The 23,583-nt window shown below is 44.7% G+C and overlaps 1 protein-coding gene across 1 annotated transcript in view; it reads left to right on the top strand.

The window, feature by feature from the left end:
- Positions 1-23,285, top strand: part of Rasgrf2 (Ras protein specific guanine nucleotide releasing factor 2) — a 199,813-nt gene extending 176,528 nt beyond the window's left edge. Inside the window, exons 19-27 of the mRNA XM_051172267.1 lie at positions 9,524-9,636; positions 13,739-13,799; positions 14,042-14,145; positions 15,878-15,962; positions 17,159-17,356; positions 19,720-19,799; positions 21,003-21,120; positions 21,825-21,893; positions 23,043-23,285. Of these exons, the coding sequence (XP_051028224.1) occupies positions 9,524-9,636; positions 13,739-13,799; positions 14,042-14,145; positions 15,878-15,962; positions 17,159-17,356; positions 19,720-19,799; positions 21,003-21,120; positions 21,825-21,893; positions 23,043-23,135 (921 nt within the window). The 3' untranslated portion in view covers positions 23,136-23,285. The remainder of the gene's footprint in view (positions 1-9,523; positions 9,637-13,738; positions 13,800-14,041; positions 14,146-15,877; positions 15,963-17,158; positions 17,357-19,719; positions 19,800-21,002; positions 21,121-21,824; positions 21,894-23,042) is intronic.
- Positions 23,286-23,583: the final 298 nt, after the last annotated feature.

Genomic DNA, 23,583 nt, shown 5'->3' with positions numbered 1-23,583 from the left:
AGTTCAAAGGTCACTGCCGTTCATTGTTCAAGTAAAAAGTGTAAATAATGGAATTAGAAGCAGCCCTTCTAGACTGTCTCCCTCCTGTCTTTGTTATTGTCTGGCTCACATCACTCACTTTGCTAAAACCCTAACAGAAAATCCTGCCTTTAGAAAAATTCTCCCCAATACAAGTTTTTAACCAGGCTGATTATTTTAGGCTAAAAGTAGGTAAGCTTGGGAGCTCTCTACTTCAGAGAGTTGTATGGTGCTATCTCTAAATTCTGATACCTCCAGCTATTTGAGAGCTGGAGGCTAACCTTTCAGAAGTCATTTAAACTCAGGGATTCGCCAGAAAATGGATGAAGTATTGCTTTTCCAGGCGACATTTTCCTTTTTGGTGAACTGGTGTCATGGCTACCGTTTTCCTCTAACTGGTGTTTTTTGTTTGTTTGTTTGTTTGTTTTAATATCTGTCTGCGTTTCGTACTCTGCCTTTTCCAAGTGCTTCCCACTTCACACCTGCTAAACTTGTCTCCCAAGTCATCAGTTTGAGATCTCGGCAGTTCATCACCACCTGTCCTCTCGTGGACTTATGCTTACTCAGTCAAGAAGTGCATGTGGTCCAGCCAGGGCCGAGGTGCCATATCTAACAGGTCTGGGGCTTGTGCCTGGAGTTTAGTACCTGGCCTGTAGGCTCCTAGGAGATGTCATGCATGGGGTCCCTACGTGCCATTCGTCTTAGCAGTTTCAAGAACCCAGTTAAGAGTGACTAGTAAATGCTGACCGTGTGTTGAGAAAAGCAGAGGTACTGTGCTCTGGCTTTGCAGGATCTACTTTCAAACTTCTTGTCCTTCCTTGTGTTTTTCCCATTGGCGCTTTGTACTTATTACGCAAATGAGGAGGCTGCTTGCATTCCTCTGTAGTTGGGTGGGGGGGAACCTGGAATTCCATGTACTTTGTGGTGAGTGTCTCCAGAGGGAAGAGCTGATACAGAGTCAGTGCTGTCTGGAGACGTGATCACAGACAAGCCAGAGGGTGACAGGAGTGAGTGGAGCAAGGTGAGCAGGTGTCCTTTCGTGGCTCCCACCCCCAGCTTTTAGCCAGGACAACCCCTCCTCCGGTTGGCTTTCAATTTTAAAGTTCTACCAATCGTGCCTCCCTTTTGATGGTTTATGCTTGATGTCAGCGTTGTATTGTGACACAATGCTGTCATCTGCAAAGTTCATGCTCAAGATCTATAGTCAGGTCAACAACAACAACAACAACAACAAAAACAACAACAACAACTCACAATATTTCTAATGAGTTTGTGATGCTATGTTGGCTCTGTTCACAGCATGCCGCCCACAGGCCATGAGATGGACACAGTGAAAAGTATAGTTGGCTTAAAGGTGCATTGCCTTCACTTTACTTCATCACTATGAGGACTGCAGAGGACCATCCCAAGCCTGTATCCCGAGGAAATCAAGCGGCATCTTTTCCCTATTCACGGAATGACCCGAATCTAACACCTCTACAGCACATTTTAAATTCTTTATCTTGAAAGTTAAAGAACACTTTTCACTTTCTTGACTGTCAGCCTTAGCCCCCGTCTCTAAGTTTAGGACCCTGATAGGCATTCCCTGCAGATGGAATTCCATTTCAATTCAAGCCAAACTAAAGTATAAAGACAGATTTACTGGAGTCAGCTCTTGGGCAGGTCCACCAGTCCCTAGGAATGAGGCCAGGGAATTCACCATGTTGAGGAAGAGAGAGGAGAGAAGGAAGGGGGGTGGAGAGGGGAGAGAGAGAGAGAGAGAGAGAGAGAGAGAGAGAGAGAGAGAGAGAGAGAGAGAAAGGCAAAAATATCTGGATTATCTAGTTTTTTGTGTTTGTTTGTTTGTTTGTTTTGTATTTTTGAGACAAGGTTTCTCTATATTATCTTGGCCATCCTGGACTTGATTTGTACACCAGGCTGGCCTCAAACTCACAGTGATCTGCCTGCCTCTGCCTCTGGAGTGCTAGGATTAAAGGCGTGGGTCACCACATCCGGGCTTGTATTATCTAGTGAAAGCTTCAAATGCTCAGGTAGGGACGGAGGGATGCTGGCAGAACATGGAGGCCAGGCAGGTCTGCTTTGGTGTGTTAAACAGGCACCTCAGCCACTTGTCCTGGCTCTGAATCCCAACAGCCCCATCGTCACATTCCAAGAACTTGCTTTATGGAGCTTTGTTTATGATTTTAATCTTGTTTGGGCAGATCTGCTGTAGTCTGCACGGTCCTCACTTTAAAAAAAATCTCTGGCCACTGTTAGACTACAACAGAGAAACTCACTGTCATAATTCTCCTTCTCCCTGAAGCATGTGTAGTTTAGATCCCACCCCCTCCCCTGCCCCCCTTCCCCCCACCTCCCTCTCCCCAGCCCCCTACCCCCGCCAGTTCCCTGGAGTCACCTTGGCCACCTGTAGCATATACTTCATTTGGCCTGCTCTTTCAAAAGAATGAATGTGATTTTCAGAATGCTTAACCTAACTACAGCGCCGGGCAGCCTAACTTACTGACTCACAGATTTTGTTTTCTCTTCCTCCTCCGCCTCCTCCTCCTCCTCCTCCTCCTCCTCCTCCTCCTCCTCCTCCTCCTCCTCCTCCTTTCTTTAGCACTTGGGCTTGAGCCAAGGGCCTTGCAACCTTCCAGGTTCACTCAGTAGCTAAGGCTGACCTTGAGTTCTCAGTCCTCCTGCCTCAGCTCCAGAGTAGCTGGGGTTACAACCTCATGTGACCAGGCCTAATTCACAGATGACTTTGGGGTTGTGTGAGTAAACCTTACTCATGCAAACTGCTTTGTTCAGGCTGGAACCAGTACCGGAAGATTCCTGGGGGCAAGCGAAAACCAGTTCCAGACTCAACCAACACTCACATCACAGCCTACTATCCCCAAGTCAGCCACGCTAGTGGTGGGCACACAGTTGCTTTGTTCTGCTGGACTGTGCGGTATAAAAATTTGGCCTTTGGCCAGCACTACGGGAATCCAGATCCGGGTCTGCTTCTTGTGGCCTGTTGAACTTCTGGCTCTGTGCATTTTTGGACTTTCCGCACTTGCAGTGGGAATAGCTGTGTGGACCCAACGCTGCAAGACAGGTCTTAAAGGCTGAAGCTGGAACTTCTACCTAGCGTGGGCAAGTCTGGGTCCCAGCCATCGTTAGTCTCATCTCTTCTGCGGGTCACAACACCATCCGTTGACAATCTCTGTGAGTCAGGGTCTGCTGTGTGCCACAGTCATGCCTGTGAACTGTAACCTGCTCCCGCCAGCTCCCATCTCAATGCCCTCTGCCGTTTCTTCTTCTTTTTTTTTTGTTTGAGGGGGGGGGGGGTGCTTTTTGAGACAGAGTCTCTCTGTGTTAGCCTTGGTTGTCCTGGACTCACTTTGTAGGCCAGGTTGGCCTAGAACTCACAGCGATCCACCTGCCTTTGTCTCCCGAGAGCTGGGATTAAAGGTGTGCGCCACCACGCCCGGATCTCTCCGCTGGTTCCTACGCTGTGTCTCCAGCCCCCACAGATACCAAGCCTCAGCAGAGCATAGTATAGCCCCCTCTGCTCCCGTGTCCCCTTCTCAAGCCCGTGCTCCGCGTCTTTAGCTAGTGTTTCCTCCATCTGCCCATCCACCTGGATTTGTGCTCTGCCTTCGCCGGCACCTGTATATATTGACTTGTTCAACAGTTGTTGAAAGAATATGAAGCAGATTGAAATTTAAATACCTTATATTTATTTCCCGTGGCCTTCACTTTTTTTTTTTAACCTAAAGATTCTCTGTGTCTACACCTGTGATTCATTAATTTGGAGCGGAGGGGTCTGAGGATCACGTGGAAGCAATTATCATCGCAATAGTCTGTGACTTCCTTGGATCCCTGCTCCCTTGCAGTTCACTGGACACCAGGACTGAACCAGGGCTGCTACTTTCCAAGAGCTCAGCGGCCCAGTCGCGCCATCTTGTGGAAAACTAGCTCTACTACACATGAGGCCAGGCTCGGAAAATGCAGCCCAAATTAACTTTCTATGATGCAATGCAGTCAGCCAGATTTATAAATATCTTATCACTGGATTTAAACAGTGGGAAAATGCCTTACCTTCCTTATTTAGATTTCTTTTCAACTAGAAAGAATAACCTATACTTTTAAAAAGAAACTTTTCAATGACCAATTGTGTATTTTTTGTGTTCATTTGTGAATAATACAGTATCCTATGGGTACCTCAAAGGTTTCAGCTTTAAAAGTAAAACAAAAGTAGTGCAAAGTTTTGATCCTCAAATTCGGCCACTGTGGAGCTTGTTACAAACAGAATCTTGGAGTTGGAGGGATAACCCAGTGGTTAAGAGCACTTGCTGCTCTTGCAGAGGGCCAGGGTTTCGTTCCCGGCATCCACCGTGGTGGCTCACAGCCGTTTGTGACTCCAGTTCCAGGGTATCTGATGAGAACTAGATGCACACATGGTGCACATAATTACATGCAGGCCATGCACTCATACGCATAAAATAAAACGACTCTAAAACAACATCCCAAAGTCTCCCTATCTCTCCAAATGGCTGAAGCAGACCTTGCGTGTCAGACACGGCCCTGGTGACTTCCATGTGCAGGAGAGTTTAAACAGCACAGGTTACAGGAGTCAGATGAGGAACCTGTTCTCTTGCTTCTGTGCTCACCCTCTCTTAGCCTCAGTGGCCCATGCACTGTGATGGAGGAGGTGGATAACTTGGCCCCTGAGGAGAACTTGGCCCCTGACTCCTGTCTCCTCCACAGCCCAGCTGGTGAGAACAACTGAGTTCATAAGGTACTTCCTGGTAGAGACCCTGGGCAAATGTGGGCAGATGTGGGCAAACGCAAGAGGGAAAACTCATTGTTTGGATGAGGTGTCAGAGATTCTGTTTGTATCAGCCACGTTGCAAGAGAGGAAATATTCAAATATAACCACACATCATGCTTCACACAGCCACCCGTGGATTGCCCACCTTGCCTGTTTATAGGGCTGCTCAGGCTGGCTTCCATGGAGCTCAGAAGAGTAAAATTGCATTTAAAAATATTTTTATTAAAGAACGTTAGGTTTGCTTTACCTCTTAACAGTAGCTCAATAATAAAATATCTGTTTATATGATGATTGCTTGCTCTTTACTAAGTTTTTAAAAATTACTTTTTCTTGTCCAAGTCACGTGTAAGGATCCTGTTTACTACTCCAGTTGTCTCTTTGACAGTTTCGTGAGTGGATATGATGTATTTGCACTGCTCTTACTCCCATGCTCTTGTGTCCCTCCATTCCTTCCCTACCTCCTGTCCCCTGCCCATCTCTTTCCTAAGCTCTTGTTCTTTTGTTTTGCTTGTCTTCCTCTGGGCTCTACTAAGGGCCTCCTGTGTGGCCTTGGTATTGGAACTATCCATTGAATTCTGGTGTTCTCACCAGAGGGTACATAGCTAAAGACAGTAGTTCCCCACTTCCCCACCCCGAGGCTATCCTGCCTATAGTTCATCAGTAAGGGGTGGGGTCCCACGAGCCATCCACGGTCCCTGCCCACCCACTACTAACTGTTGAAACAGCCAGTCTTGTGCAGGCCCAGTGCGAGTCATTGCAGCTGCTATGAGTTTTGCGATTATCCTGGTTGTGTTGTATGCAGAGGCTGGGACTTCACTGCCCTTTCCCCCATTTTCCTGTATTCTTCCTATCCCCTCCTCTGCAGTGTCCCGCGAGCTGTGTAAGTGGCTTGTTTAGGACTGCACCCTTATCCATCATTTATGCTCAGCACCTTAGGCAGCCGCCGAGTCTAGGAGACCTTCTACACTTGCTGTCCTGAGGCCTCAGAACAACCTCTGTGGAGTCCGGGATGTGGTCCAGCAGCTGCTCAAGGATGCTTGCTAGCTAATCACTAATTAGGTCTCAGCAAGGCCTGAACAGAAGACTGGTGTCCTTCACGTTAATTGTGCTGTCTGTGGTGATCAGGTTATTTGCATCATTAGAGTCTCAACACAGCTACATAAAGACTCACTGATATATATATCAAATATTCATTAAGGAAATAGACTCCTGATGGTCTCAAACTCCTTTGGTAGTGTGTACAGACTGAAGCAGATGAGGTCATGAACTGTTTAGAAAGACAAATGCTTCTACCTTAAGATGAGAGTGGGGGTAGGATGAAGACGAGAAACAGCAACAAGCTATAACGAGCTTATCCGTGCACACAGTTTAAGAGGAAAACACATAATGAGGAGCTGCTGGACCCTAAGCAGGTAAACATTTCATGGAAACATATTGTTTAATGTTGGTAAGGGAGACATTGCCTTAGTTTTAGGGTTACTATTGCTGTGATGAAACACCATGACCAAAAGCAAGTTGGGCTTATTTCAAAAGCAAGGAAAGGGTTTATTTCACTTACTCCTTCACATCAAAGTTCATCATCAAAGGAAGTCAGGACAGGAACCCAAACAAGACAGGAACCTGGAGGCAAGAGCTGATGCAGAGGTCGTGGAGGTGTGCTGCTTGCTAGCTTACTCCTCATGGCTTGTTCAGCCTGCTTTCTCACAGAACCCAGGACCACCAGCCCAGGGCTTGGCACCATCCTCAGTTTATTGGGCCCTTCCACACCAATCATTAATTTTTAAAAATGCCATACAGGCTTACCCACAGCCCAACTTTATGGATGCAGTTTCTCAGTTGAGGTTGCATCCTCTCAGATGAGTCTAGCTTCTGTCAGGTTGACGTAACAAGTACATAGAATTGGTATTAACATCTGCACTGCCCTCAGGCCCCAGTGGCTCTTGCTTCCCATGAGATAACAACAGTCAAGGCGAAGTTCTGAGAATAGCTTACTGTTCCTTTTGCCATGGAACTGAGATGCTCAAACATTCAAATTAGGTTAGATTTTAAAAATCATTTACAAGTCATAAAATTATGGACATTTTGGTCCTAACTTACTATATGCAGTAAAAGTTTACTGTTTTCTTTTTATCCAGCTAACTGCCATTAGCGATGTTGGTCTCCAACCATTTGAATGGTTCAGAAGGTTAATTCCTCAGAATCATTTTCTTTAATGTTAAAATGTAATTATAATAATAATAACAACATATAATTCAGCTAATAATATACTCATACAAGATATTATAATAGAATGCACTGTAATAATTGTAACAGATTTATGTGCGTACCAACCACTCCTGTTTGCACACACAGACTAGTAGTCTATGTGAGTGAGGTCTCCCTGTGTAGGCCTGGCAGCCAGCCCTAGTTCGTTCTCAATACCTGACAGTCCCAGCATGCTGCTAGGAGATAGTGAGTCAGAAATCCCTTCATAGAGAATGCAGGAGCCACTGACTCACATTTTAATTCTGTTTGTCCCCTGATATTTTACCTTGAAAAGTCTCAAATCAATGGAAAAATTACTAGAATAAAGCAGTGTAGTGGCATACACCTAGAGTCAGCATATTTATATATGTTCTCTCTGACCTCCTCCTCATCCTTTACAACCCAAGGACAATCCAACAGCAAAATGGTCAAATCTAAGGAAAAACTTTATTATGTGTATGTTTATGTGTACATGTGCGCATGTGCATGTGTGCACACACATGTGTGGAAGCCAGAGGACAATTTGTTTCTCTTTTTCCACTGTGTAGAGTCCAGGGTTTGAACTCAGATCTTTAGGCTTGATAGCAGTCACTTCTACTCTGAGCTCTTTCACTCTCCATCCAGGATAGTGTATCCCTGATACAGTGTTCCACATACGACTCTAATCCAGGTCCTAGGCTGTTGTGCATTTGGTTTTCTTTACACTGGAAACATTCATTGTTTTGTTTTGTTTTGTCTTTCTTGGCATTTACATTTTCAAAAGAATATAGGTCAAGGCCTCTTCGCAATTAGATGAACATTTGTGTTTGGTATGTACACAGTGTTAACCTTGATGTTGCTGTGGCTGGAACCATTAGTGACATCCACCGAATTCTTCTTTTGTGATAAATGAGCAGCAGTGAGGGGGTTCCTAAGAGGGTCAATACTATTCACCAGTCCACGTGCTCTGCCACTTTGGCATCCATTCATGATCCTTGCCTGAGTCAGTTATGACTGATTTGGTTGAATGTGGTGAATTTTCTGATTCACTTATTCCTCCATCTTCCAAATTATAGTTCTTCTACAAAGGACAGTTCACTCTTCTACTCATTCATCTATTATCATGTATCTATATATCTAATTATCTGTCTATCCATTATTCATCCAACCACCCATTCACCCATCCATCTACCCACCTATCCATCCACACACCCACCCATTCCTCCACCCATCCAGCCACCCACCTACACAGCCAGCTACCATCCACCCATCCATCTACCCACACACTATTCTTCCATCCATCCATTTACCCACCCGCACACCCACCAAAACAACCATCCATCCATCCATCCATCCATCCATCCATCCATCCATCTATCCATCCATCCATCTACTCCACCCATTCCTCCACCCATCCAGCCATCTAGCAACCCACCCACCTACCCATCCATCCACCCACCCACTCCCCCATCCACCATCATCCATCCATCCATCCATTTACCTACCCACCAACTCATCCGCCCACCCACTCACCCACCCTTACTTCCCTCTTTGAATCAATCATGCCTCACACCATTCTTTCTAGTGATTTCTTCTTCATCACTCTCATTGTTTGTTATTATGTTCCAGTCTACCTAACTCTGTTCATTCTCTGTCCCATCAGTGACCACTCTTGTCTCTGGCACATCTGTTTCTGAGAATCATTTATTTTTTTATCCTTTAGAATACTTATGTAGATTCATGCACGAGCACAGCGATATTAATCACCTTAGCATATTTTCATTCAATTTACCACATTAATAACACATTTTAATCACACAAATATTTTTAAAATTACTGCTACGTGCATGTTTCAGATATTACTCATGATCCAGTACAAAGCCAGGCAACTGCATTTGTCTTTAAAGTATGCCACATGAAATTATGATAATAGTGAGTTATGTGCTCCACAGAGCACAAGAGAAGGAGCGCTCAACCTGCTGTGCCAATTAAGGATTCCAAGGGGAACGTTGTCAACTCCAAGGCCTGAGAGATAAATGTGAATCCATCTGGGGAGGGACATAGTGTTCCAAGCCAAGGAAATAACATGCCCCTCTGGGGAACTGAACTAGTGCATTGAGTCCAGTCATTGTGATCCAGTGTGTGTTGGAGGTAGGATGTGGTGGGGGGTGGAGGAGTTAGAGACAGGAAGCTGGGTGGGTTTATAATGGCTGCTGGAGACCAGGCCCAATGAGTGTCCCACTGGCAGCAGTATTCAACCTTGGATACATGCTCTCATCTCCTAGGGGGCTTTCAGAAATATAAAAGCCCAGCTCCAGCCCAGACTCCTCAAGTCTGGACCACAAGGAGCATGCAGTAGGGAGCTGTGACCATACATTTCTCTTTCATACTTGGCTTCTGGGGAAACAACCTGCATAATGGTGTCATAGGACACAGAGCTAACCCCTGAACTGAAGATCTCAAAAGATTCATTTTATTTTATAGGACTTTGAACTCAATAATGAACTCAAAATGAATGTTCTAAACTTGCTAGAAGAAGTTCTTCGAGACCCGGACCTTCTTCCTCAAGAAAGGAAGGCCACGGCGAACATCCTGAGGTAAAGGCCAGAGCAGCTGGCCTATGCTCACCAGAAATAGGCTTTGTCAGACCAGGAGGGTACATCAGAGGCTGTGTGCTTGGCCGCAAAGTGTGGTCTATCATCTTATGGTATGTGCGTATAGCATAGTACTTATGGAGTATGTGCCGTTTGGGGGGTCTGCTGTGCAAGAGAGACTTTGGACTGTAGGCATAACTCATGTGCTGATACTTTCTGTAGAACCACATGGTAAGAGAGGGCCCTTGGGGATTCCTGGTATGAATCAGCCAGCATTGTGGAGAACTTTTTATTCTGCCTGTGAGTACGAATTCTGGATCATCACCTCAGCTTTGCGGTGGGATGATAGTGTTCCCGTGAAAGTGCCAGCATGCCTGTATAGTACTGTGATACATGACCCTCTGTTTGCTGTGCTCATGCTAGCCAGCTTTTCCAGTCACTTCTTATCTTAAGCTGTCCTTGTCAGGTAGGTCCCACACACGACCCCATATGAGGTTGGGTGAAATATGAACCTGACGTGTCTATGTGATGAAGACTTGGACTTGGTGGACCTTACTAGAAACTTGTGTTGTCCATAGTTGTAATGCTCCACATTCACACAGATGAACTGATGGGGGGGCATTTTTTTTCTAGTTCATTCTATATGAAGGGAACATCATCAATGGTTTTATGTGGACATTTCAGTTATGGCTTCCTAGCTCACCCATGGGTACATGTTCTGCTCATACTTGAGAGTGGGGAGCCTGGCATATATCTGCTAGGGCCTATTATTCCTTCACCACTCTGGTTTTCAATTCTTTCTTCACTTAGAGGCTGGAAGCGACCCTTGTTTCTCCCACACTTGTCTGCATTGTGCCTAGGTGTAGTAAATTATATAGAAGGCACATATGCAGAGAAATCCATTAAGCTCAGAATACATGTTATTGGAAGTCCCTCCCTGTTGCAGCAATACCAAACGAGATTGTGGTATTTTAGCAATTGTACCAGGAAGTCATCCTGACTCCATGTTAAGTTTCCAAAGCCAGACCATTGTGAGGTAGAAGCTGTAGAAAGTTTAATTGTGTTCCCCATTGGGAAAGTGACATGTTCAAGTCCTGACCTCTCCTACCTCAAAATATGACCCTATTTTTGGATAACGTCACTGCAGACACAGTCAGCTAAGCTGGGGGCATCCTGGGAGGTGAGGCTATAATCTAATGGGACTGATGTCATTATAGGCGGATGGCCACGGAAGACAAAAAGGTACAGAGAGTAGCATGTGGAGATGGGGACAGAAATTTGATTTACGTAGCCGCAAGCCAAGGAACACCAAGGATTGTTGGCAGAGGACCTCAAACTAGAAAACACAAAGAAGTGTTTCCTTAAAGACATTAGAGACACATGCTGCTGCTGGCATCTTGGCCTCAGACTTCTGTTACAGAATTCCGCGCATCTCTGTTTTCTGTTGCCTATTTTGTGGTATTTTTCAAGGGCAACCTAGAAAACATATATTTTGTATTCTAAGAACATCTAAGTGATCTATTTCCTGAGTTCAGAATTACAACTATGTGTTCAGGTAGGGCCCAACGTCACTGGGTGACTGCTTATGCCCAGGGGTGACTGCTGCTCATTTTCTTACAATGTAGATAGTTTGTCATGCTCTTTGTATTTAAAACCATTGACATTTCAAAACTGTATTTTGAAAGTTTATGTCCTTAGAGACATTTGACAAAGTAGCTGCCAGGGAAATGCTAGTGTTCACGATAGGAAGAGCTGTCAGGTTTGGCCAATATAAGGCCTTTCAGCTACAAATTCCTCAAGACTGTCCAACAGGTAGAGGTTTCTGTCTGTTCCAAGAGGTGACCTGAGAAACCAGTTAAGTGCAGTTAGTGAGCTCAGTGAATCCTATTTACCGTTCCAGGTATTTATTATATATCAGGCCTCATATGTCAATTCCTATTGTTGAATAATGATCCAATCACAAAAGCACAAAGCCAACGAGGAACAGACATATTTATGAACAGCTTGCAAGGATACCACTGAACAGAGACCTAGTCTCACCTCTGCAGGTGGCGGTGGAATCCAATCTCGTCTTTATCCACTTAGAATCTCCAAGCTTTTTAACCAGGCTGAACTTTCGTTTCTTCATTCATCAGTCATGCTGTTTAGAAGACTTCATGATTTAACATGGTGGAAAGAGGTTGACAGAAATAATGCCTGCACCACAGTTACCCGTACTACAGCAGCTGCTCTTCTTATCAAATATTCTGAGAACTCTTGAGGAAAACAGTCCCTGCTATCAGGGTGACATGGCTTAAATAAAACCTGCAGGACTTGTGTCATTCTTCACTTTCTTGGGGCCTTATCACTATGTCTCCCACACAGAAAAAGTGTGTGTGTGGGCGGGGGCGGGGGGTCAGTGTCAGAGCAGAAAATAATGGCTCCTAGCTCTATGTTTAGACTATTTTATTTCTATATTGAAGTAAAAAGTTTGCACTCATAGAACATAACCTCTTTCTTTCCTTTTATGCTCATTGGTGTTTCATATTAAATACATAGTCCATCAATCAATTATATTGCTCGCTTATAGGGTGTGCAGGAACCTTTTATGTCAATCAAAACCAGAATTCAGGGGTTAGGAGGTGAAAAGCAAGTCTTGCTTCAGTGGGGACGGGACCAGAGCCAGAGCCTCCATATCTGATGAGGAACAGCTGACATTAATGGGGGATAAAAACTTAAACCTATTCATGATGTTAGAAATGCATGCACATTCCAGTAATATATAAACACAAAACATACGGTGAAGCCTACATTGCATTATGATATTAAAGCAAAAAGTTGTGGCTGAGGAAATAGCTCAGCAGATAAGACTCAAGTTTGGGTTCCAGCACCTTCCCCAGGTGGCTCACAAACACTTGTCACTCCAGATCCTCTGGGCAGGCACCTACACACAAACCCCACAAAACAAATGTAGGCATCATTAAAAAGAAATAAAATAATGTACTTTTAGTAAAGCAAAAGTTTCCTATGACAATGTATCCTGGGTTTTACTGACCCCTCCCCAACAGAAACAAACCATAATTATGATCAGTTGCCCTGTTTGTGAAGAAAACCTTTGCCCAAGACTTACTTACATTTCTAAAACTGAGCATGATGGCTCATGCCTGCAATCTCAGCACTTGGGAAGCTAAGGCAAGATTGTCATGAGTTCAAGGCCATTGTGAGCTACATTCTGAGTTACACGCTAGCCTGGGTCATAGTGTGAGACCTTGTTCTTAAGAGAATTAAAAAAGACATTTCCAGAGAATTGCCTATTCAATTGCAGGAGGAAGCTTCTCTGATGATAGCTGAACAAGGCACTTGTCTATGTCATTGTGTGTGTGTGTGTGTGTGTGTGTGTGTGTGTGTGTGTGTAACAGGATGGGTAAGGGGGTGTTAGAGGGAAGAGCTGTGTGATCCACTGGAGATAGAGGGAGACTGAGGCAGATGATCTGTAGGATTGTGGGAATGGACTTGGAAGCGGGGAGGGCTGGCTGAAGATCTGCTTCCCTGGCCACGGTCAAGGTTTTAATTCCCCTGCCCAGGATAAGCACACAAAAAGAGCCAGCCTTAGCCTCCCCGCCACACCCCCCCACTCCCGCCACTGCCCAACAACCTTACAAGCTATATGTCTTGGAACTGGTTAAATATTTTAATGCCCAGTGTGTGCTTACAACTTCTTCTTCAAAAACTTCGAATGGTTGGCCCAGAGTGGAATTTCCACTCACTTTAATTCTCTCAGACTCAGAATTTCTATAGAATACAAAAGCACTGTCTTTCTTTGAAAAATGCTATCTTGGGTATTAAGTGAGTCTTGTATCATCCATTCAAGACTAAAAGCTAACCTCTTGGAAGCTTAAAAACACAGGGGTTGAGAGAAATCCCTGAAAAGCAAGAGGAAGGCCTGCCTGCTCCTGCTGTATGCACTTCCAGCTTTGCCCACAGCTGGGAAGAGGATGCCCCTCACAGCCTCACCTGAACCCTCACACTTCCCAATCAAGGAAAGCAGTGTATCGTGTCGTAGCGTCCTGGTATATCCATTTATTTTTTTATACCCATGAAGAATGTTTTATATATTTCCTTCTAGGGCTCTTTCACAAGATGATCAAGATGACATCCACCTAAAATTAGAGGATATAATCCAAATGGTAAGTTCAGCCACAGCATCCTTGAAGTGGGCAAACACGTGCAGCCACCTCCGTGGTGGATCATGCGTCTGCCTCTGAAGCTGTGTGAGAAGGAGCCCCCATTCAACACAGGCTCTGGCAATCGCTTGGTGATGTCATCATTGGCTTTCATAGTTCAGAGTTTTCTTTCAGAGACAGGCTCTAGGGAAGGTCTTTGTGCGCCGCAGATGCACTGTGTTTCACTCCTTCATCTTCTCTTACAGGCAGACTGTCCGAAGGCCGAGTGCTTTGAGTCTTTGTCCGCCATGGAGCTGGCTGAGCAGATCACACTCCTGGACCACATTGTTTTCAGAAGCATCCCCTATGAGTGAGTGCCCTGACCCTGAGCAGGAAGTCGTTGGCCTAGATTATCTCTAAGGCAGACAGGTGTGCACGGGACCTCACTCATGCTCAGCCGTGTGAGTCTCGATCTCACGGGTCTTCAGCATGCACGAATGTCTCTTGGACTTGGTTCATGTTGGGCATATTCACTTGGAGACCCTGGAGATGGTTTTGGTTTCTTCTGTATATAATAAGGTTGTCACGGAATTTGAATTTCTCCGTACTTTTCTATCTCCAAATTACAGAAACCTAACTGCAGCTACAGAGGTGGTTCTTAATCCTGAGGATGTGTAAACCCACATAGGAATCTTATAGAAAATGAATTCTCAAATATAGCTTTCCCATGAAATTCTGATTTTAATAGATTTGGTTGAGGTCTAAAAAAATTGTTTTTCCATGAGAACCCCAAATAGTTTGGAGGGGCCCAAAGATTCACTCTGAGAACCAGTGACCAGGGTTAATGCTGTAATGTCTGTGACAGCTCTTCACCCACCTCAGTAAATTAGTACGTGGAGCTCTGCTGAGCTCCATGGCTCTAGGCCTGTGGTCCTGCCCCTTCATCTTCCCCCACGTACAAACCTCCAGCAATCGCATCGACCGGAAAGACCCATAAACAGATCTTTATTTAGAAAAATAGCAACTATTAGCTAGCATACATTATCCATGAACTGGTAACACGGTGAAGGTAATGGCAGGGCTGGGCAAGGCACAGGAATGGGGTCCTTGTCACATAGGACACTCCTGGTGGTGGAGGGGTAAGTGAGGTCAGAGCAGATGAGAGATGCTGTTAGACCTGTAGTGACGTCAGAAAAACATAAGGGGAAGAGCCCAAGAACAGTCACGTAGATTGTGCCTTTATTCATCTTCTCTTCTCTTCTTGGCTTCCTGGCATTCATAGGCCTACCCATGACCATGGGAGCACAGTTGAAATAGGAATCTGGCTCATTGGCCATTCAAATGAACCCAGTGATGTTGTGCAGACTTAGGTTAGGAGACATAATATCCCTTCCAACTCTGACCCCTCACCTTCTCACTACACCCCCACCCCCACCCCCTGAGCTTTGAAGGTGGTGGGCCCTTGTCTTTTCTGCAAGAGGTGAAAGAGCCAAGAGAGAGCTTGGTGGTGGTTCTTGCTGTGGGCTCCTCCCGGGATTCCCATCCCTTGATTATTGAGGTCTAGGGATCTGCTCACGAATTAAGTGACTGCACCGGGAGGTCATTGGAAGCTTATCCTCCACCAGGCTCAGCTCCCTAGCCTTGGAAACTGCAGAAGAAAATGCTTCAGAGAAAAAACAGAGCAGAGTGGAAGGAAGAATTCTGTTCTGATGAATGCTTTTGGTCACAATAGATCCGTTGGAATCCTGACAGATGCTTTTAGAAAAACTAGCCTAGAGGAAATAACCTTAACTCGTTCATTGAGTTAGTATTTACTACATTTCTCTTACGTTGGCTGCATTTTCTAACTCCAGAGAAGCCTTTATGGAGACAAAATTCCAAACACTGGAAACTGAAAAAAAAATCTTTCTCATCTTGGTATTAAGTGGTGGAATGGTAGACTTGGGCTGCAGTTCCTTAGAGATGGTCAATGAAAATGGGGCACAAATAATAAGCCATGAATGTTAACTTAAATGTACCCATCTAATCTGCATAAGCATGAGGGGTCTAGCAACCATTTCTTAGAAACTTCACCAGTTTTGTGTACTGCTTGGAATTTTCAGAGAGTTTCTGGGTCAGGGCTGGATGAAGCTGGACAAAAGTGAGAGAACACCTTACATTATGAAAACCAGCCAGCACTTCAACGAAGTGAGTAACTGACGTACAGCTGTGCGTGTGTTACAGGTGGGTGAGTGCTATGGGTTTTCGGGCCCTCTGGAGGAAAGCAACTCTGAGATCGCGAGGGTAGTGCCGCGAAGGAGCACTTGTCTAGGCATGCGCAAAACCCTGGATTTCATCCCCAGAAACCAAAGTAAATCAACTCCATCACCACTGTTTAAACGGAGCTGATTGAATAGTAAGGATGAGCTTAAATCTCCTCGCGTTCTCAGAGGGATGTGAACATTTCCAGAAATAAGATAGTCCCATTTTGATGGTTCCCAGGTCTGGTGAGTACTCATGTGTGTGTAAGATGTTACCATTTTTATCACAATCACCACAAACTCACACCTTCTGCGAACAAACTGGAATCTAAGTCATTCTCTACATTAAAGCCGAGCAAATGATTAACCCTAGGTGTTTTAATGACTTTCAACAAGACCCGAGGGGTTTCGATGATGTTCTCCGTGACACCCCAAAGGCACTATAAAAGCCTATGCATCTTTAAAGAGTTGGGGTGCCCATCAGATTTAGTGTGTAGACACAAGATCACACATGCCCTGTTGCCCCCTTTGATAACGATTGTATTCCAGCCTTTTCCAGTCCTTAGCTTTGGAGTCTGGTTGGTTGGTTGGCTTTTGCTGGTGAAATTTTACAGGAAGGAAGTGTGCTTTGTTTTTCTACACTACGTGTTTTTCTGGTTTGAGAGCTGACCAATTGAGAATTCAGACGAATGGGGACTCGTGACTTTTCTTTCTCTGTGATAACTGAGTTTTCTCAGAATATGTTACCTACACACGGTTGAGTGTAAAGGAGTACATTTCCTCAAAGAGTGACACCCTGATCTGCCGTGTGTCCTTCTCTCAGTAGTTAGGCCATTCATTGCAGTCCCTCTCTTGTCAAGGACTCCTTTGTTAAAACGACTCATTTCAAAAGTTCCACTGTTTCCCAACAAACTGGATTTCAAAAAGCCCTGCCTTTGCTCTCAGGATGAACCCACGTGGGCGGGTTGTTGCTTTTATCATTATAGATGCTGGTCTCCTAAAGCTGCTATCTAAAGATAGACGAAGGGCTTTGTACTGCTTAATAGTCTGCTTTCCTTATGTGCTCATAGGCCATTCAGTTATTTGCCCGAATGTATTGTTTTGGCCCTTAGACAGCTTGCTTGGTCTGTTTGATTGTCTTAGATGAGTAACTTGGTGGCCTCTCAGATCATGAATTACGCTGATATCAGCTCCCGTGCCAATGCCATTGAGAAGTGGGTAGCAGTAGCCGACATTTGCCGATGTCTACACAACTACAATGGCGTCCTGGAGATCACCTCAGCCTTAAACAGAAGTGCCATCTACAGGCTGAAGAAAACCTGGGCCAAGGTGTCCAAGCAGGTGAGCATCAGTGGGTGACACACCTTGCTGCTGAGAGGAGGAGAGGTGGGGAGAGTGAGCTGTGACGAATGTTGCTAATTAGGGACTCATTAGCTGAAGAGAGCAGTACAGTTGTCAAAGGAAGGTGCCAATGGATAATTACCCTGTTCTTACCACTTAATTAATTTTCCTCCTGTGTGTCTCCAAACCATTCATTTAAACATTTGAGGGGGACAGCCTCCAACAATGTGGCTACCAGTCATAACTTATCTCCTGAATTCTTTCAGCAGGGAAAGTGAACGTGCAACTGCCCAATGGATCATTCCCCCTTTCCCCTCTCCCCAACGCCTTTGTCCTCAGAGACCAGAATGTTTGACGATTTCCTTTGTCACTCTGGGAGCAGCTTTCAAGTTTTGGCCTGGTGACTTAGGCATGCAGACATATGGTACTTGGTTTTCTTCCATTAGATTTAGCTTACCCCAGCTATTTTCACTCAGATCATTTCAATGGTCAAACCAAATCATACTGCTCTCTTTTCTAGCTGTTTCTTTGGGTATTGTTGAAGCTATCTGGAATGTAAAATGATAAATAATAATAATGTATCCCAGAAATTAATACAATGGCAGTTTTCTGTAACCAGCTAGTTTCCCAATGATTGACACAGAGAGACTATGATTCATTGTTAAGCTGTAAGCACTATGCTGTGCAGGTTCTGAGCTATTCTAATCCTACTACCATTGAAACTCACATAAAAGCTTGTCACTTGCCAATTTGATGACTCCTAGGTGGCTTCTACACCATCACTCTGTCCTCAGGTTGCTCTTCCCTTGGTCTAGTGCTCCTAGTCCATCCCATCCAGTGGCGAGCTCCTCCTCTCCAGATCTTCTCTCTCTTTCTGCCTCATGGTCCCCCTCTCTTGCTAAGCCAGGACCCTAAGCTCCTCCTACCTCTCTTCTGCCCAGTCTCAGGCTTCAGAAACTTTATTAGCCAATTAACCTTGAATTAGATAGAGCAAAGTTTACACAACAAAGACTTGTGAGGGTGTGATGCAAGCAAAAGGCAGACATCTGCTTCGTCTTGAGTGCCACCAGATCCTGGGGGCCCAGCACTCACATTAGAATACATAGGCGCAGACCAACCCCCAACCACTGGAAGACTTTCTCTGAACTCGTAGAAGGCTGTGTCCACCTCTGGCCCTAGTCCTTCACTGGTTAGTTATCAGGTGTAGGCTGTTGTGAATTGCTTGTTCCTGGTGTGCACACAGTTTCCCCAACCCACCCAGGAGCAACAGTCCCTGACTATTCCAAAGCAGTTGGGACAGCCTTGTGTTGTGCACTTCCATTGGCTCTGCTAACATTCGGAGCCCGGGGCGTATCTCACCTCTACCTGGGTGACCCCGCAGGGAATGTGGGTTCTTCATTATTACATTACTACGCTGGTCCTCACAAAGGGTCTTGGAGGAATCTCACAGGCTTCTCCTTACTGCTGTAATGCCTGATGGGAGATCTGTGCTGTGGACCTTCTGCCACACTTTGCTATGCACCTTCATGTCCCTACGGGAACTGGAGAGGGGGATTCCCACAATGCTTGCCTCCCAGGGCCAGACCAAATGAGCGTCGGTGTGTTCTGCTGGCATTTCTTCGAGGCTTTGGTCCTGTTGCCTCTCTGATGAGCTCATCGTTTCTTCTACGTTCACTTATCTCTCTGCACCCTTCTTGCTAGAGCAGGAGCTGCTTTAAAGTTCCCCAGGCGGCTAGAAACTAGGCCCTCCCAGCGCCCATCCCAGCTTATTCCTTTGTAAAAAGGCAGCACTGAGAACTTGAACTCGGATCCTTAGAAATCCATGGCCAATAGAGCCTAGAATGGCAAGTAGATGCCATCCGTTAAACACAATAGTGTTATTTCGTAAATAAGAACCAAAACTTTATTCACAACAAGCATAGACTCATAAGCAGCAATAAAAATGATATAAAAACTCCATTCCCTTATACCGACCCCTTCTTTCCATAGAAGCCTGACACATAAGCATGCACACCATCCCAATGAGGAAATAAAGGAGCAGTTGTTGAACTGGTTGAAACTGGTGTACTGGGCCAAGGCCTCCTTTAATTTTTAAGGAAGCTCCAGGCCACCTCTGTCATTGACTTCGGTGACATTCTTGACATGAAAGGATACAGTATGGTTATAACTATGGAAGACGGGAGTCTCAGCTCACTTTAAAATTACTGTTTCAAGTTTTGTGGTGTTCCTTTCTGTCTTCTTTGGAACACTGTATGGCACCAGCACCTGCCACTGAGGGAGGGAATGGAGTGCCCTGCAGCAACTCACACTCATCAAATTATAGTATTTTCTTGACAAACTAAGTTTCTTTCTTCCCTCTCTAGACAAAAGCTCTGATGGAAAAACTTCAGAAGACTGTTTCATCTGAAGGAAGATTTAAAAATCTCAGAGAAACCCTTAAAAAGTATGTCTATCTGAGTCATTTTGAGCCACAATTCAAGGATCTGATCACATAATTTATACGGCATGCAAATAGCGACCTAGTGCCTTCATTGCTGGAAAGAAGAAATCGGAAGCACTTCCTATTGTAGCAGTGTTTGGGGATTTTTGCTTTTCACTTGGAATCTTGTGCATATAGTGAGCATCTTATGGAAGTACCATGGTGTATATGGATACGGCATATATAGTGAGCATCTTATGGAAGTACCATGGTGTATATGGATACTGCATATATAGTGAGCATCTTATGGAAGTACCATGGTGCATGAGGATACTGTTCATATAATGAACACCTTATGGATGTACCATAGTTTGTAAGGATGCTATGCATATAGTGAGCATCTTATGAATACTGTGCATATAGTAAGCATATTAGAAATGTATGCAGTGTATTCCAGATAGGAAAATATCACTATAAGTGAAATCTCTCATAATATAAACTTGTTAATTTAGTATTAATCTAAACGCAATAGTCTACTATGATCTTCTTAATCTAAATATTCCAGAAGCAGTTGATTCCTGTTATTTATTTTTGGTCTTTTATACCTAGATCATTTTCTCTAGGTATGCACACTGAGAGCAGGGAGGGTGATGACTCCATTTGCTTGCAAGAGGTTCTTTTATGGTTTAACACATGAGCTTGGCTTACTCTTGAAGAGCATTGGTCTCGTGACCCACTAGTAAAAGATGAGTGATAGTCATGTGTACATTGCTATTACATCAGAAATAGCAGCGATAGCACAGCAAGTACTTGCTAAATGTTTACACACTGTACGTTAGGTGCTCCACGTGTCTCTCCTAAACGGCACAGCAAACGTCAGAGACCAGCTCTTCTGGCTCCATTATGGATGAAGAAAATGTAGGCCAGGGAGTACCCTGCTCAGAATCCCTGAGCAGCTGGTCAAGCTGTGATTCACACTCTGTTCTCTCTGCACCAGAAGGCATGTCCTTAGCTTCAGGTCTTACGAGGAAAACCAAGTAGACCCAGTTTGTCCAGGCAGGTGTCAATCCTTTCATGGCTTCAGTGTGAAGCTGTGATGGGTATTAAGTTCGCATCTTCTAATTCCTTTCTATGTTAGCTAAACAGAAAATACGTGTTGTTTCATGTAGTGCAAGTTGTAACTGTGTGTGTGTGCAGGAGTAAGAGCCACTCTTCCTGGTCTTGCAGCTGTAACCCCCCAGCTGTCCCTTACCTTGGGATGTACTTGACAGACCTAGCCTTCATTGAAGAAGGGACACCGAACTTCACTGAAGAAGGCCTTGTCAATTTCTCCAAAATGCGAATGGTAGGTGGCCATTTTGTGACTGGCCTGTTTCGGTGACTTCATGGCCTAGTGAGAAGGAGATAGGCAATAAGGTGGTGTTAGCTTCTACATCTTTTTTTTTTTTTTTTTTTTTTTTTTTAATTTTTGTCTTTTTAGAGACAGGGTTTCTCTGTGTAGCCTTGGCTGTCCTAGACTCACTTGTAGACCAGGCTAGCCTCAAACTCAGAGAGATCCGTGTGCTTCTGCCTCCCCGAGTGCTAGGGTTATAGGTATGCACCACCGTGCCCAGCTAGCTTCAGCATTTTAAGGTAGATGAGGAGGGTGGGGGCACCATTTGTCAGCCAGCCACTTCTGTTTGCAGTGTGGGCCCAGGCTATTTGGAATAAAGCTCTAAAAATGATTTTTTTATAGCGACCAGTAGACAGATGCACGAGTGCCCTTGCTAGACACCTGTTTTCTGAACATCAAGCTAGAGGCTATAAACCCATGGCGAGCAGCACCCAGAGGTTCTCCCAGCCCCCAGTGGAGGGCATCTAGTATCAGCTGATTGGATAATTATGAGATTAGGGTCATCTTCTTGTTTCCTTTTCCCTTGGCTCGTTGAAGAGAGTGATCAGGCGAGGTTCTTCCTCCTCAATGGAGGACAGGACTGAAGGATGTTGTCCCAGGAGAGTGTACTGCAGTGCAGAAGGATGCTTCTGAACTGCTTTTGTTTTTCCTGTTAGATATCACACATTATTCGAGAAATACGCCAGTTCCAGCAGACTGCGTACCGCATAGACCAGCAGCCAAAGGTAACACTGAATGCCTATGAGAAATTGTAAAGATGGTCATAGAAATTAGTGGTACCATAAAACCAGACAGCGGAGCAATAATACCAAAAGCTGACTTAGGGCAAGGACCTAAATTCAAAATGATCAGCAAGTCTGACTGAGAAAAAGGAAGTGGAAAGGATCAACTCACCAATGTTTATCCATCGTCAAGCCCTCTTTCTTCTGTTTCCAGTACCTTCCTTCCCATTCAGCCTCTGTAGATCACAGAACACATTCTACAACTAAGTAGAGTTTTCTTTAAAAAAAAAAAAAAAATATATATATATATATATATATATATATATATATATATATATATATATATATATTAGCTTGCTTCAGTCTTTTTCCTTGAATGCCTACCTTGGCTCTTTTCAGCAACTGAAATATATATAGTGTCAGGTGAAATAAGCCTTTTCCTCTCAAAGTTGTTTTTGTCCATGATCTTTAACACAGCAACAAAAATCAGCCTAGAATAGTGAGTTTATATGTTTGTCAGAACTAGACTCATATGGGCTGTGAACGTTATACTTCAATAAGAAGGAATGTTTTCCTGGAAATACCTCACACCCTCACATCCTCACTTCTAGTGCCATTTCTTTTCCTTATTCCCGGTAATGTGTCCATCAGAGCATGTGCACTGAACAGAGGAAGAACAGGACTTCACCCTGACCATGTGATTGTAAACTACTGACAGCAACTCTGTCTGTAGCAGTGTGCTATCACTCGAGCCATAGCACTCTCAAGGCTGTAAGCTGTGAGAGCCCCATGTGCCCGTGGTACAGGGAAGAAAGTGAATCTCCGTGGATGCTATAATTCTGTTGAAATTAATGCTATAAGTACGTGTAATGCATATAAATGCACAGTAACACATGCGTGATCACATACAACAAATGAAAACAATAGTCCTCAGGGGTGCTGACTGGGACTAGAGGTTAGGAGAGGACTACATTTATAATAACGATATGTTCATTTGTTTTTGTCTTACAGAAATTCTAAATGTCCTAAAGATAATGCCGGGTTGTGTCAGATTCATTCAGAAAATGTACAGTTGATTTGAGAAAAGCATCAGCTGACCCCCCTCTCTCTCTCTCTCCCTCCCCCCCCTCTCTCTCTCCCTCCCCCCCCCAGGTCATACAATACCTGCTTGACAAAGCCCTTATCATAGACGAAGATACACTCTATGAACTGTCACTCAAAATTGAGCCTCGACTCCCTGCTTGAAGATCTGGCCTTGTCCCTGAGACCATGGGAATTTCATGGCACAGGGGAGGGGACCCAGAGGGACAACGCCTGTCTCCTTTTACCACCAAAGATGGAACCAGTCTGCAATTCTGTCTCCAGCCAGAGTGAAGCCCAGATGCATGGGTCAAAGACAGACTTGGGTGAGAACGTGTAAAAGTTGAAGCTTAGGGGCGCTGTTGGCACAGCGCAATTTGCATAAGGGATGTAACGTAGGAGATGCTGGCAGTAGTCCTCATGAAGTGGAGTAAAGGTAAAGGTCCCCTGCCCCATGTTCTGTTAGAACTCAGGGACAAGGTCCCATGGAGAAGACCTGTCTGTAATGCTTCTTTGGCACTGTGCTAGCCTGGGTACACCTCTACCAATCTCCCAGGACTTAATTGCTTCTAATTGCATTTCCTTTATGCCACGTGTCAGGGCCAGGCTGAAG

Source organism: Acomys russatus, chromosome 30, assembly GCF_903995435.1.
Source record: "Acomys russatus chromosome 30, mAcoRus1.1, whole genome shotgun sequence".
In the NCBI taxonomy this organism is placed as follows: domain Eukaryota; kingdom Metazoa; phylum Chordata; class Mammalia; order Rodentia; family Muridae; genus Acomys; species Acomys russatus.
This window is presented reverse-complemented; position numbering and strand designations above follow the sequence as displayed.